Source organism: Panthera leo, chromosome B2 (genome assembly GCF_018350215.1).
Source record: "Panthera leo isolate Ple1 chromosome B2, P.leo_Ple1_pat1.1, whole genome shotgun sequence".
Lineage (NCBI taxonomy): Eukaryota > Metazoa > Chordata > Mammalia > Carnivora > Felidae > Panthera > Panthera leo.
This window is the reverse complement of record NC_056683.1, coordinates 100,401,573-100,417,349: the sequence shown is the minus strand read 5'-3', so window position 1 is coordinate 100,417,349 and position 15,777 is coordinate 100,401,573. Positions and strand designations below refer to the sequence as shown.

General features: G+C 36.5%; 1 protein-coding gene across 5 annotated transcripts; it reads right to left on the bottom strand.

The window, feature by feature from the left end:
• Positions 1–2,856: 2,856 nt before the first annotated feature.
• FAM229B (family with sequence similarity 229 member B) lies at positions 2,857–15,735 on the bottom strand. Of its 5 annotated transcripts, none has more exons than XM_042939646.1 (4): positions 15,648–15,735; positions 6,463–6,565; positions 4,591–4,729; positions 2,857–3,079 (listed from the first exon to the last, which is right to left on the bottom strand). In XM_042939646.1, the coding sequence occupies exons 3-4, from the start codon at positions 4,713–4,715 to the stop codon at positions 2,962–2,964; spliced, it is 243 nt and encodes an 80-aa protein (XP_042795580.1). In that variant the 5' UTR covers positions 4,716–4,729; positions 6,463–6,565; positions 15,648–15,735; the 3' UTR covers positions 2,857–2,961. The 5 variants fall into 5 exon arrangements, with proteins under 5 accessions (XP_042795580.1, XP_042795577.1, XP_042795578.1 ...); XM_042939643.1 differs by having other exon boundaries at positions 6,406–6,565; positions 15,648–15,732; XM_042939644.1 differs by having other exon boundaries at positions 6,406–6,562; positions 15,648–15,732.
• Positions 15,736–15,777: the final 42 nt, after the last annotated feature.

The following is a 15,777-nucleotide window of genomic DNA, read 5'->3' as shown; positions in this document are numbered from 1 at the left end:
TAAAAAAACTTCCTTTAACATACCCTATAATACAGGTCTGCTGGAGTTGAATTCTCTCAGCACTTTGTTTTCTGGCTGAAAAGTCTTTTCTTCATGGCTTTTGAAGGATGCTTTAAAAAAAACTGTTCTATTGCCTTCCTGCCTGCATGATTTCTGATGACAAGTGTTCTCTAATTCTTATTTTTGTTCCTCTGAATGAATTTCCTCTCACATTTTAAAATTGTCTCTTTATGCTTGGTTTTCAGATAATTTGATTATATTAAATTTCTCTAAATTTCTTTCATTCATTTCAGTTTCTTCATGTTTCTTCTTCTTGGGGTTGGTTAAACTACTTGGATCTGTGAGTTTATAGCTTTCATTAAATATGGAAAAAAATTTGGCCATTATTTCTTCTAATATTTTTCCGTCCCACCCCCCCTTATGGGAAGTCATTTACATATATGTTAGACTGCTTGATATTGAAACACAAATTTTATTTTTTCAGTCCTTTTTTCTTTGTATTTCATTTTGGATAATTTGTATGTCTTCAAGTTCATTAATCTTTTCTTCTACAGTGTCTAATCTGTTCTTAATATCATTCCATGTATATTTTTATTTCAGAAACTGCATTTTTAGTCTCTAAAAGTTCATTTTAGGTCCTTTTATACCTTCCATTTCTCTCATCAGGATTATGCTTTCATCAACTACTTGTTTATAGTAACTTGTCCTCTAATGCTATCATCTGTCATTCTGATTCTGTTTCCATTGACATTTAATAATTCTCTTGACTATGTATTGTATATTCCTTTCTTGCATACCTGGTAATTTTTTATTGGATGGTGATCATTGTGAATTTTACATTTTTGGTGCTGGATTTTATTGTTGTTCTTTACATCTTTTTCTTTTTTTTTTTTTTTTTTTAAGATTTTATTTTTAAAGGTCATCTGGGTGGCTCAGTCAGTTAAGCCAGGTCATGATCTCACAGTTCATGGGTTGGAGCTCTGAGTTGGGCTCTGTGCTGACAGCTCAGAGCCTAGAGCCTGCTTTGGATTCTGTGTCTCCTTCTCTCTCTGCCCCTCCCCTGTGGGCTCTGTCTCTTGTCTCTGTCTCTCTGTCTCTCAAAAACAAATACATGTTAAAAAAAAGATTTTATTTTTAATTAATCTCTACACCCAACATGGGGCTCAAATTTAGAATCTGGCCATCAAGAGGTGCATGCTGTACTGACTGAGCCAGGCAGGCACCCCTGTAGTTCTTTAAAGCTTATGGTTTTTTTCCCTCCTTGAATGTAGTTCAGTTACTTGGAATCAGTTTGATCCTTTCAAATCTTTCTCTTAAGCTTTCTCAGGGAAGGTCCAGGACAACTTGTAGTCTCAAATTATTCCTAACTCCCACCCCAAAACCAACCCCACTAAGGCAATATCTTGCTGATGACTCTATTAAATGTTCCAATGCTCCATGTATTAAAAGATCTTTCCAGTATAATTTAAACACAAATTATTTCCAGCCTTGTATGGACTCTGAGGAAGTCATCACTCCTTTCTCCTTTTCTACTGTTCTTTCCCACCTTGGACAATTTCCTTCCTGGATTTTGTTATTTTATTTTAAGAAGTATTAAATTTTTATTTGTCAGGTAATTAAGTTACTTAAGAATCACTTTGACTCTCTCAAATCTTATTTTTAAGCTTTGTTAAAGGTGGTATGCATTAGCTTTCAATCTAGTGTTAATTTAGACCTCCTACTAAGGTGTGACCTTTCTGGGGTCTCCCTTCAATGCTCCATGTTTAACAAGGTCTTTCCACTCTGTCTGGTTGGAATTCAAACACCTCTGGGCACTGTGTGAATTTTTCCAGTTTATATTATATGCTATGTATTAATATATATTGTTATATATTACATTATAAAACTCAGTATTTTTCCATTTATAAATCCCTGGAAATTTTTCTTTTTCACTTCATGTAGTACACATGTACATATATCCATGTAATTATAAGCTAATACATCTTTCATTTAAAAAGGCCTATATGTATATCTACAGGTGCAGCAAGGGAGACAAGAAACTAAGGGAACTGTACTTGACCCTAGAGTTAGTCTTTTGGAGAAGACAATGTCATAGGATGGATGGTGGATGGTAACCATGAAAAGGAAAATAAAGCAGGATAAGTGTCTTGGGAGTAGTGCAAGGGAAAAAAAAAATAGCAGCTGGCCTAGACCTAGACCTCAAAACTTATTTGTAGGTCTGATCAAACAAAAAGATCCACCTGAGGCTTCTCAATACCAATTGTAAACAATCTCAAGATGACTGGTTGGGACCTAAGGGACAGTGTAATGATGGGACATAATTTTTTCATGGAAAATAGGGGATAGAGACATGGCCCTCACCCTCATTTACAACAAATTTAACCAATAACCTCAGCTCCCATATACAAACAGTTTATATGATTTGCAGATGAACCATGACTAAGAACTTTCTTTGGTCTCGGTATTCTTCCCCAAATGCACAATCTACTGGGCTCCATTTCTTACCCAATATAATTATTCCTAAGCAAAACATTATCAAAAGATATCAAGCCAGGTATTAAGTATTCAAGTAAAAGGATTCAGGTAAGAGGCAACCCAAATGTAAACAAAGGAAACCAGCCTAAAACACATTAAGTACTTAGAACAGGCCCTTCATGACTGATAATCAAGGTGAATTAACCTTCATCTTGAAACATTGATATTAATGATCCACTGTGAACAAGATGATCTCTAAAGGACCTTCTAATTGTGAAATATTATTCTGCCTTATCCATCAAACATAACTGATGGCTTAATACTACACATTTTGCAGATGACATTGTCTTTTCTTACTTAAAGGAAATATTTCAACTGTTGTCATCGTCCAAAGATGCCACTGCTTTTATTTGTTTATCACATCATAAGATGATACTTGTCCATTACCCTTGACCTAGTCAAACCTCTACAAAAGACTTAATGATGCTATTTCGGATGCATTTCCTTGCTGCTTTGTGCAGGTGGCTTTCGCATTGTTGCATAGACAGTGATGGGAACGTCAGTTATTGTCAGGCAATGACTTCCAGGGCACCTTCGGAGTTGCCTGAATGAAAGAGCAAAGCACACGTGGTTAGATACTAAAAAGGAAATTTTTTCAAAGCAGCAAAGTTTGAGTGCATATCAACTGCTTTAAATCATTTTGAAATCTTTGAATGTCACAATATAACACAGTGACATTGATGAGCCAGACATTTTAGACTTATGTTGCAAAGAAATTATGATTATTGCCATACACTTAATCACAGGAAATTCATAAATAATCCTCTAAATGACCATCTTGAAAGGTATACAGTGATTGCTAAATGGCAAAAAAGAAAAAAAAGCGCATGGGGAGTGCATAGTTGTAAACATAGTGGTACTATGGCAATTTATATATATATATATACATATATATATATATATTTGTATATATATATATATATATGTATATATATATATATATATATATATATATATATATATATATATACACCTTACAATCACTTCAATTGAGTGATTTAAAAACTAGAACATGTGGGGGGTGCCTGGGTGACTCAGTCGGTTGGGCGTCCAACTTCGGCTCAGGTCACCATCTCGCAGTTTGTGAGTTCGAGCCCCACGTCAAGCCCTGTGCTGACAGCTCAGAGCCTGGAGCCTGCTTCGGATTCTGTGTCTCCCTCTCTCTCTGCCCCTTTCCCGCTCACACTCTGTCTCTCCCTGTCTCAAAAATAAATAAATGTTAAGAAAAATGTTTAAAAAACTAGAATATGTGGAAAAATATAAAACCGAACATACTATTCCATGTACTATTCAAATGTTGATTGAATCCATAAATGACATCTACTCCAAAACTACATCTAGTACTTGAATTTCTATTCCATCATTCCCACCAGATAATCACCCAACCTCAAACATTTCTAAAGACAAGTGCTTAGTGCTTCCCCAAATAGCCCACTGCATCCTTAAATAACTCTGATTTTTAAAGTACCTACCTTATGAGGCTTAAGTCTGTGTTCTAAAAGCTTCCAAGCCATGAGAAATCTAAGAGTGTAGGAATTAATGGTAAACAGCAGAAAAGTGGAACACATCCTATTTATTATAGTTTTCTTCAATTTTGCAAAAAATGATTTTGTTTTATAGAACATTCAGACTCGATATCACTATCTTTCTGCTAAAGGTCAAATCAAAGCCAAAGTGACACTAAATCTGAGATAATAGTCTTCTTCATATTTGCAGCCTTGTGCCTAGCATGTAAAAAGCACTAAAGATTTGCTCATTTAAATGAATGTTATCTTTCTTGTAACTATCAACAACAACAATCTAGCTAAAGATTTACCAGAAAATAATAACAATAAAATAAGAACTAGTCTATCATTGAGACTTACAGAGGCACCAAAAACAAACTGTGCTAAGAAAACCTGGAATCTGCTAATACTAATTTCATAACAGCAAAGTTTGTTAATACTAATTTAATGGTCCCAGGCTTTTTTCTTGCTAATACTGAACATCAACTAAAGCTTATATTGATGATAGCTATTACACATTTCCTCAGCCATCAGGATGAGAAGACCATACCTGGTTGGTGACATCTCTTTCCCATTACAGGCAGCACTGGAGCTCAGCCCAGATTCCAGCCCAACTGAAGAATCTCCTCCTTCTACTGGAAACTTCCTTGGCTGGGTCCCAAACCGAAAAGGCATAATTCACAGAACACCTAGATTAGAAAGTTAAAATAATGGAGTGGGGGTGAGTTGTCTTCAAAAAGTTCTTTGGAGTCTTTAGTGTTATTATTTTGTCACAGTTATATAGAAACATGCTGAAAATGACATTTTAACATATCTTTAAAAATATATAAATGCCATATTACACAACTCCTCCTTACTATAATTTTAAGTCTAGCAACAAATATAAAAAAGCCATTAGCTGGTAGAAGTGAACTGTGCCCTATGGCTAAATTACAGAAGTCTATTTCTACTGTGTGGAAGGAAAAAAAAAGTTTGCTTGAAATGGCTGTTACAGTCAACAAGGTTGAGTCCCTACCACCACTCTCCACTGCCTCTCTGTCTACCTAAGCCCTTCTCTTCCTTTGAAGTATAGCCAAGCCTCCCATCCTCCATGACACCTTCCATCAACCCTCTTCCTGATGATCGTTCTTTCCCCTGCCTCTCTACATTTATAGCACCTTAGGTGAGAAAGTGCCTTGGAAGAGTTAGACTGACTATGCAACCCTAAGCAAGGGACTTGATCAAGTATGTTTCTCAAGGATAAATTGGGGATAATACTATCTACTTCCAGGGTAATCATGTGAATTAAATAAGGCAAAATGTAATTAAATGTAAAATGTAATTAAATTAGGCAAAATGTAAACCACATGTAAAATACAGTGCCTAACACATAGTCAGTGTTCAATAAATGTTAACTATTATTACCCAGCAGATGCTACTGAGCATTAGTAAATATTGTACACACACACACACACACACACACTCAATTTAACATAATGTATATGTGAGATATATGATAAATATGATACACGTACACACAAACACACATATACACACACACTGTTCCCACTCCTTACTTGCTAGGACCAACTCATTCGTTAAGTCTGAATTTGCATTTCACTTTCTCAGGGAAGCCTTCCATAACCACTACATTATATAAGTTTTCACAGCACTCTGTAATTTTGCTTTGTAATAGGTGTCACTCTAATTCAGGATGTCTCAACTATGACACTATGGACATTTGAGGCCAGATAGTTTTTTTGTTGGGGAGGGAAGGAGTTGGCCTGTGCTTTGTAGGATATTTTTGCAGCATCCAAGGCCTCCACCCACTACATGCCAACATCACCTTTCCCCAAAAGTTGTGACAATCAAAAATGTCTCCAGACATTACCAAATGTCCCCTGGTGGAGAAGGGGAAGAAGTCACCCCATGCTGAGAACCAATGTCCTAATTTTTTGTCAATGTTTTTGCTTAATCATTGTCCACCGCACCCCCATCCCTATTTCATGTCTGTCTTTGCCACCACTGACTGAATCCTTAATACCTAGAACAGCAGCTTGCACAGTAGTTAGTAACTAACATAAATTTACATATGTTCAACAAAAGACAGGAAAAATGAAATATGTCTTATTATGGTTTCTTATGCCTAGAACAGTATTCTATGCCTAATAAGTATTTGTTATGGTAATAATAAAATTAAAGTTTAATAATTTGAATATTATGTGTAATGGTTTTTATAGACTCTGTGTTTCCTTTATCAAGGAAAAAAGTGGTATGCTCAATGACAAGTTAGTAAAACCACAGTAAAATCTATGGGTTAGCATATCTATCTAACTAACGTAGGTATGAAGCTTTAGCTAACTTGATCAAGAATACATAGACTTACCAAAATAGTCTGAGTCTGATTCCTGCAGAGGTGAATAAATCAAATGCTTCTACTGACCTTCCATAGAAGACTGGAATTGCCAAAGGAATGATGATCAAATGTTCCAGTGACACCCAGAAATTATTACATCAGAAGATTCTTTCACATAGTTTCCTATCTGCTAAAGAATAGAAGGTCACAATTCATACCTCCAGCAGCAAGCCGAAGCTTAGCTAAAGGTTGTCTCTAAAGTTTGACAGTCTTGTTCTTGTCACTGCCTTATTCTCCAACAATATGAAATATTTTAACTATGAATGAGTTTATGTATATTCTAAACCTACAGTCTAATCTGTACAAAATCATGAGATTCTTCTCACTTTATATCCCTTTTCCTCATTATCTTTATCTTCCAGTTTTTTCCTTAACTATTAACACAAACTAATCCAACCTATGTCCTCATCCCACACAAGAGGCCTCAAACTGCACCTTTACACATTTCTCTTTGGCTCTTCCTATGTGGGATTCTTTACATCCTCTCTCTCCCTAATGCCTAGACTACCTCTTCTATTTCCTCAAGAGCCTTGAAACTCCCAGATGACAGAAATAATGGCTCAATTTTCTCCCAATTGAGAAAATAAGAATACATCCTGTACTGTCCTGTTTTGTTCTCTGGACACTGAGGCTCCGTCCTCTGTTCATATCATCTTTGCCAAAGAAATGATGATCAAATGTCCCAGTGACACTCAGAAATGACAGAATTTTTTCACGTAGGTTCCTATCTGCTAAAGACTAAAATGTCTCAATTCATAGCCTCAGCAACAAGATGCAACTCATCTTCTGGACTACCCTCCCTCTCCCAATTTCCGTATCAACAGCTTACCTCACTGAATATAATACTCAAGTATAACTCTTAAGCCAGAACATTTCTCTTCAGCTAATCTTTTTTTGTTTTTCAGCATTCATAGTTGATGGCAAACTACTAAATGACATTAAGCATTTAAATTTTCTTTACTACCCACATTTTATACTATTTCCCACTGCTCTGTTTTCATATGATTTGTGTTATAGAAGTTGGCATTTTACATAACTAAGTTGATGTTAGACAAAATCTTACCTCTACTTCTTTTTCTTACCAGGGTGCTATCTGTGAATAGCTGATCACAATTTTTGCTTAGAGAAACCATTCAACTGACTGTGTCTTAGTCAGACAAACTGAAAAATTGCTGGCAATTGTTAGCTAATGTATCATGAGGACCTAAATATTTGATCCTTAGGATGGCAAAATTGTTTAATAGTTTACATTTTCTAGTAGAGGTGGCAGTAGAAAACCGATGGGTTTTGACATGATAATTAGGTTTGTATTTTAATACCATGTTAGCTCTGAGACTGTGAGCAAATCACTAAAAGTTTGCCTTTAAAAAATGGTATTAATGTCTACATCATGGAGTTATTTTGAGGAATAAAAAAAAAAATCCAACATGTAATAAAGTCGATGTCTGGGATACAAAATTCCATCAGCACATAACCTCTTGGTGCATAATTCTTGAAATCAGAGTGTTGAAACATTGATTTCACGTTTCAGTCATTGATATATTTTTAAGCTACAAAGTATCTGCATGTGAAATAATCAAAAATCCTTTAATTTATCACTATTTTTAGCTATTTGGCACAAGTTGTACCAAGTTTCTTTTTTTAGTATGGGTGATACAATGAAACAAACCAAACAGTGGTCTTAATGATGAAACTTTCTAGCACTAGAGTAATATTCATCAGAAGACAAAATGAACTTGACTTTCCAGCAGATCTTCATAGAGAAATGGATGAATATGTGAAGTACCAGGGGGTGGGGGTGGTGGAAGATGGTGAAATCTCTACATACTCCTATTCCTCATAAGCCCAAGAGTAATAATAATCTTCCAGTCCTCAGAATATTGATTCAAGAGATGCAGGAAAGGAGTAATGCTTGAACTTAGCATATCCTAAGAAAATAGATCCACTACTAGAAATAATTCATTCATACAACAAATATTTGCTACGAATCCACCACGAGCCAGGCATGTGCTAAGTGCTGAAGATAAAATATTGAGTCAAACAAACACAGTGCCTATCCTAGTAAAGTTTACAGGTTAGGGTAGTAGAGTTTACAGGTTAGGGTAGGGTATGTCCTAGACGAGGCTATCAAACATAAATCTAAAGGATGAGAAGGTATTAACTAGCTGAAAATACAGTTGGAAATAAAGACATTGAGACAGTTGGGGTGGGGGCAAACAGGAAATAGCATGTACAAAAGTCATGGGCCAGTCGAGCGGACATCTGAAAATACGAAAGGCCAGCATAACCACAGCAGAGAAAATAAAAAAGAAATCATGTCAGAGAAATACGTAGAGGCTAAACCAAGAACATGAACCCACTTAAAGATTTTAGACTTTAACTTATGAGCAAGGGAGCTCACAAAAGAATTTTAATCTCTCAGGAAACATACTAGGTTTCACTTATTTTTCTGTTAATTTTCTGGTTTCTATTTATCTGATTTCTTCTACAATCTATAGCATTTCCTTTTTTCTGTTTACTTTGGGCTTAATTTGGTTTTCGTTTTCTAGTTTCTTAAGATGGAAGCTCGGGCCATTGATTTGAGACCTACCTTCTCAATATAAGCATTTAATTCTATAAATTTCCATCAAAGCACTACTTTAGATTCTTTCCAAAAATTTTGAAATTTAGTATTTTCATTACCTTCTGTTAAAATTTGTCTTTTTGCTTTTTTCTTTGATCTGTAGGTTATTTAGAACTGTATTATTTGTTTTCAAATATTTGGAAATATTCTAGCTAGTTTTCTCTGATTTCTTACATTCCATTGTTGGCAGAGCACATTCTTCATATAACTGTAATTCTTTTAAATTTATAGAGACTTGCTTATGCTCAGAATTTGTACTATCATGGTAAATGTTCCAGCAGAATATGTTTTCATTGGGTGAGGTGTTCTATCCATGTAATTAGTTGGCTGACAGAGTTATTCAAGCCTTCTGTATTCTTACTGATTTTCTGTATTCTTCATCAATTAATGAAATAGGATGTTGAAATCTCCAACTATAATTATGAATGTATCTGTTTCTCTTTTCTATTCTTCCAGTTTTTGCATCATATATTTTGAAGCTCTGATATTAGTTGCATAAATATTTAGTAGTGTTATGTTCTCCTGATAAACAGACAACTTTACTATTAAAAACTATCCTTCTTTATTTCTAGTAATAGTCTATGCTCTGAAATCCACTGTCTGAAATTTATATAGCTACTTTATATTCCTTAGTGTTAGTATAATTTATCTCTTCCTGTCTTTTTACTTTTAACCTATCTGGTCTTCTTTATAGTCAAAGTGGCTTTCTTATAAACAGTATACAGTTGAGTCTTGCTTTTTCTTATCTAGTCTAATGATCTCTGACTTTTATTTAAGGCGTTTCAATTATTGACATTTAGTGTGATAGATATCATTGAATTTTCTTGCCCTCTTGCTATTTGTGTTTTCATGCTGTTCTTCGTTCCTTTTCTCTTAGTCTGTTCTTTTGAAATAACTTAGTATATTTTGTGTATCTATTCTATCTCCATTATTGGCTTATTGCTTTACAACCCTTGGCTTTGATTTTCGTTAGAGTTCATAGTATACATTTTTAACTTTTAAGTTTGCCTTAAATAACATTATACCACTTCACATACACTAAAAGAAACTTACACTAAAAGAAACTCACACTGGGATGCCTGGATGCCTCAGCCGGTTAAGTGTTTGACTTTGGCTCAGGTCATTATCTCACACTTCATGAGTTCAAGCCCCACATTGGGCTCTCTGCTGAGCCTGCTTCAGATCCTCTGTCCCCTTCTCTCTCTGTCCCTCCCCTGCTCTCTCTCTCAAAATAAAATAAACTTTAAAAATTCTTTTTAAAAACAAACTCACATTGAAAGAATCATTTCCCCTTTCCTACCCTGTATTATTGCCATACATTCTACTTGTATATTCTATATTATATATTATAAACCCTATAACACATATATTTATAAGTTTCTCTTTAAGCAACTATTTTTAAAGAAATTTTTAAAAACAAGAGAAGTCTTTTATACGGACCCACATTTTCAGTGTTTTTATTCCCTTGAGTAGGTCCAGATTTCCATCCAACATGATTACCCTTTTATCTGAATGAATGTTTTCATTTAACAGTTCTAGTCTACTAGTGACCAATTCATTCCATTTTTGTATGTTTTTACTGCATCTCCATTTTTTTTAAGTTTATTTATTTTGGGGGAGAGAGAGAGAGAGAGAGAGAGAGAGAGAGAGAGAGAGAATGAGCAAATGGGGAAGGGTCAGAGAGAGAGGGAGAGAGAGAAATCCCAAGGAGGCTCCACACAGTCTGAGCAAAGCCCGACACAGGGCTCAAACTCATAAACTGTGAGATCATGACCTGAGCCAAAGTCAGATACTTAACTGACTAAGCCACACAGGCACCCCAATTCATCTCCATTTTTAAAAAAATTTTTTTAACATTTATTTATTATTGAAAGACAGAGAGAGACAGAACATGAGCATAGGAGGGGCAGAGAGAGAGGGAGACACAGAATCTGAAGCAGGCTCCAGGCTCCAGCCACCAGCACAGAGCCTGACGTGGGGTTCAAACCTGCAAACCGCGAGATCATGACCTAAGTGGAAGTCAGACGCTTAACGGACTGAGCCACCCAGGTGCCCCTCATCTCCATTTTTGAACAGCATTTCATTCTCCATTTTGAACAGCTGAGTATAAAATCCTAAGTCAACAGTTTTGTTTTGTGACGCTTTTTATTTTTTTAAGTAGCTAAAGATTTTTGCTCAAGTTTTCTGACTTGCATTGTTTCCAAGAGTCTGCTTTTATTCTTAACTTTGTTCCTCTTTATGTAGTGTGTCTTTTTTCCTCTGAGTGCTTTTAATATTTTTCTTAGCCACTGATATTAATTTGATTATAATGTGCTTGGTGTGGCTTTATTCCTGTATCTAAAGTTTCATTGAGCTTCTTGGGTTTGTGGGTGCATAATTTTTATCACATGTGAAAAACTTTTCAGACATTATCTCTTCAAGTATGTTTTTGTTTCCTCCTTCTGGAACTCCAGTTACACAGTTTATATAAAGCTGTTTGAAATTGTCCCACAGTTCACCGATCCTTTTTTATTATCTTTTGATTCTGTTTCATTTTGGATAGTTTCTACTGTTAAATCTTTAAGTTCACTTAAATCTTTAAGTTCACTACTCTTTTCATTTGCAATGTCTAATCTGCTCTTAATTCCATCCAGTATATTTTTTTCATTTTAGACACTGCATTTTTTAACTCTAGAAGTCTGACTTGGGTCTTTTATATTTGTGCCTTCTTAATCTTTTCATGCTTCCCTCTGCCTTTTTGAACATATGGAGTACATTTACGTTATTTTAAAGTCCTTGTCTACTAATTCCTTCATTTGTGCCATTTCTTGGTTTGTTTTTACTGATTCTTTTACATCATCTGGAGTGTGGTTTTCTACATCTTCGCAGATCTTGCAATTTTTCATTTGATGCAGACATTGTGAATTTTATGTTGTTGGATGCTGGATTTTATTTTTAGTCTTCTAAGCACTTTCAGGTTTTGATCTGGGACAATTATTTGGAAATAGCTTGGTCCTTTGAAGGCTTGATTTTGTGTTTTCCTAGGCTAAATCAGGACAGCCTTTCATCTATGGCTAATTTGTCTCTACTACTGAGGCAGTTCCTTTACTGTACTCAACTCAATACCGCCAGATATTACAGGGTTCTTCCACTCAAGATGTTGGGAATGTAAACTAGTTCCACCCTTGTGTGTACTCCCAAAAATGTTCTGCCTGCTTCTTCCAGTGGTTCATTCCTCAGTATGGGTAGTTTCCCCACATGCACATACTGATCAGCACTCAGTTTAAGGCTCAGAGAAATTCCCTGAAGGTCTCCAGAGCTTTCTCTATACTCTCACTGCTCTCTTGCACTTTGCTCTGAAAATTCTAGCTGCCTTTGTCCAGAAATTTCAATTCTGTCTCCCCAACTCAGGATGGCTGCTGGGCTGTGTGTGGGTTCTATTCATTAGAAAGAAGTCACTAGGTCCAGTCCAGACTCAAGCAGAGGGGATTACACAAAAACAGAGGGCAGAGATCATTAGGCACCATCTTAGAGGTCGCCTACCACAGAAGCTGTATTCTGTCATGTCTGAGAATGCTTGTAATGTACTTATGAATGTTGTTTATCAAATATTTCTAGCTTTCTATCTTCTGGAGATTGCAATTCCTGGCCCCCTCATGATTACTCAGAGCCCACGTGACTAGTTTTGGTGGGTTAACAACAGCCATCAACTGCAGTGTAAGATCCTCTCTCTCTGCCACTAAAGCCAAGAATGTACGAATTCGTGGTAGCTCAGCAACCTGGGTGCCAGGGCGAGGAAAACGTAAAGCATAGTCACAGATACCTCCCAAAAGACATGGATCATGTGCCAAAAAAATAAACCTTTATTGTTTTACACGGCTGAGATTTAGGGATTAGTTGTTACCATAACTTAGCAAAATGTATCATGACTTCTACAGACTTAGGTCCACACTTAAGAACTGCCATAACAAAAATCTAAAATATGTCAGTAGGATAGTGGTCAGGCAGCAGGTGACAAGGAAACTGTTACTGGAAGCTGAAAGGACAGTTATTTATGTTATTGGTGGCAAATGTATTGGGAAAAAAAATCTTTGCAAAATTCCTGTGATAACCTAGAAGACAGATGAATTTGAATTCTAGGGGAAGAGGTGAGAACACAATGTTGGTAACACGTTGGTTGCTATGCTTATGCTTGACAAGTTATATGAAAGAGAGATGGGCTCAGAAATGCAGTGTGCCAACAGGACTAAAAATGAACAGAGCCTCCCAAATTCTAACTTTATTTAAGTCGCAACTGGGAAAATTAAGAGTCTAATTTTCTTGGAACACGTTGTATGCCCCCTGAGAACTCTGTAATAGATGTTCGAAGTCATCCAGTACTAAATGTACTCTACAGGAATCCAACAAATCCTGTTTTTTCTCCACCACTACCTACTTCTTTCTCTTGACTGGGTACCCAAAGAATTCTTTCATCCTGAAAACTGAGTGGCTTAACTAGGCTCTATCCTCGTGTTGACTGTCCGAAAGAAATTTTTCCATGGATCGTGGTATATCCTCTTTTTACCGAAGTATAATTAACATATCCTATTATATTGGTTTTAGATATTTCTATACATTACTCAGTATTCATCATTACCAGTGTACTCTATTTTTCTTATAATCCTTAATCCTGGTTTCTTTTAATCTACAGATTTTCTTTCCTTTATTATGTTTTATATCAGTAAGGACAATTTCTTCTTCCAGTTGCTGTGTTCTCTATTCAGGGGCACTTACTAACTTTATGTTGAGCTATCTTTGTCTCTTTCATAGATATTACCTTCTAAGAGCTCTAATACCTCCGTCCTTGCCTCAGCATTCTCGTGATTCTCTCAAACTTCTCATCTACATCAGTAATTTGATTTTCAGCTCTCTAGTCTGCTCCCTCGTGCTTCTAATTCTTCTTTTCTAAAACTAGTTTTTCCACTTACAGCTAGAATTTGAAAGGTAACTCATATGTTTTTTTTCACTGTGTTTGTATCAGAGGAGGTATACTAGAACTCCGCTAGAGCTGTGTACAGCTCTCTATATCCAACCCCCAGGATGGCCTGGGTTCTGCTTGCAATATCTATTGAGCTTGCTGAATAGCTTAAATGAGGTCTCAATCCAACTAATTAGGAATGCATTCAACTCCAGGATACGCTCAAATATATGACTTCGGTGTGGACTCCTGGAAACTATAAATCCTAGAAAGTTCTTCTGCTTATACATATGGTTGGTATATAAGGTTCTACCTTGATTCTTAAGCAGAATCGCCTGTTAGTCAGATGCTTTCCAGACTGAAGTTATAAATGAGACTTATTCGGACTGTTGTTGCTGTTGTTGTTGTTGTTGTTAGGATTTTCTTAATTTAACTTGTTCCCATGTATGACCTCTGGGGAATAATGACTTAGACCTAACCACAGTATGAGAGATAGGGCTCTGAGAGGCCAGAATACCAGATGAGCTGGCACCATAACTCACTGGCATAGACCTACTTCCATCACTGCCAACAAACTGGACCAAACTTTGCAAATTCTGAAAGCCCCAGACTTTGGGAATTCAGCACCAAGACGTGAAGTGACGTGTTGGATGTTCTAGACTACACCTCCACCACTGACTCCATGCTCACCAATAAGCAGTTAAGAGTAAAATTCAGCAATTGCAAAACATTCTTGATTAAAGCATTTGTAGACAATATGAATTTCAGTAAAGAAGTGCTGGGGTTCTTCATTGAAATCTGGTCTAAATTGATCAATCAGAGTTCAGAGTATTGTTCAGTGTTTGACAATTTTCAGTACTTGGTAATTTTCAGGAATGCCTGATTTTTTTTTAGTCTTCTTCAATCTAGTTTACATAAATCAAATGCCTAGTTTTAACTTCATCTCTTCCACCAGACTTCTATTGACTGATCTACATCCTCATTCACTCAATCCTTACAGTCAGCAACACACAGTATTTTTTTGTTAGTATTTCACGTGTGTCTTAAGATTATACGCTTCTTGGAGCTGGATCTATGCCTTGATTTCTTCTGAATATCCTAGAGGGGCTAGAAGTTAATGTTGGGGGGGCGCCTGGGTGGCTCAGTCGGTTAAGCGTCCAACTTCGGCTCAGGTCATGATCTCGCCGTCCGTGAGTCCGACCCCGCGTCGGGCTCTGTGCTGACAGCTCAGAGCCTGGAGCCTGTTTCAGGTTCTGTCTCCCTCTCTCCCTGACCTTCCCGCATTCATGCTCTGTCTCTCTCTGTCTCAAAAAAAATGAATAAACGTTAATTAAAAAAAAATTTTTTTTTTTTAAATAGAAGTTAATGCTGGAAGCACACAGCTTCAACGAACAGTGACTGGATCTCTGAAGCGTTTTGTCAAAGTGTATAAACAGCCTAGTTTCGGGTGTACCCTGACACGCCTATTTGGGGTTTCTTTGTGCTCATCTACACCGTTTTCTGTTGGAACAAAGAGCTTGTTGGCTAGACGCATTAAAGCAGAGTCCCAGGGTGTTGAGACTGAACAAAAACTAGACCTCTGATAACCCATAAACAGTTTTAAAGACATACATTTTTAAATCCCACTCCAAAGCCTAGTTACCCGCCAGTTACCCGGCCTCTGGAGCTGCCGAAGCTCAAAGATGTTGGCAAGCAGTTAGGATCTACGGTCCGGAGGCCCAGTCGCTATGGTAACGGTGGGAGGCAAGTGCACTTGCAAGGCCTTCTGACGGAAAAACTTAGC

Coding starts and splice junctions, on each gene's coding strand:
- FAM229B (XM_042939646.1), bottom strand. CDS start 4,715: ATGCCTTTTCGGTTTGGGACCCAGCCAAGGAAGTTTCCAGTAGAAGGA. Junction 3,080..4,590: donor AAAGAGATGTCACCAACCAG/GTATGGTCTTCT, acceptor TCTTTCATTCAG/GCAACTCCGAAGGTGCCCTG.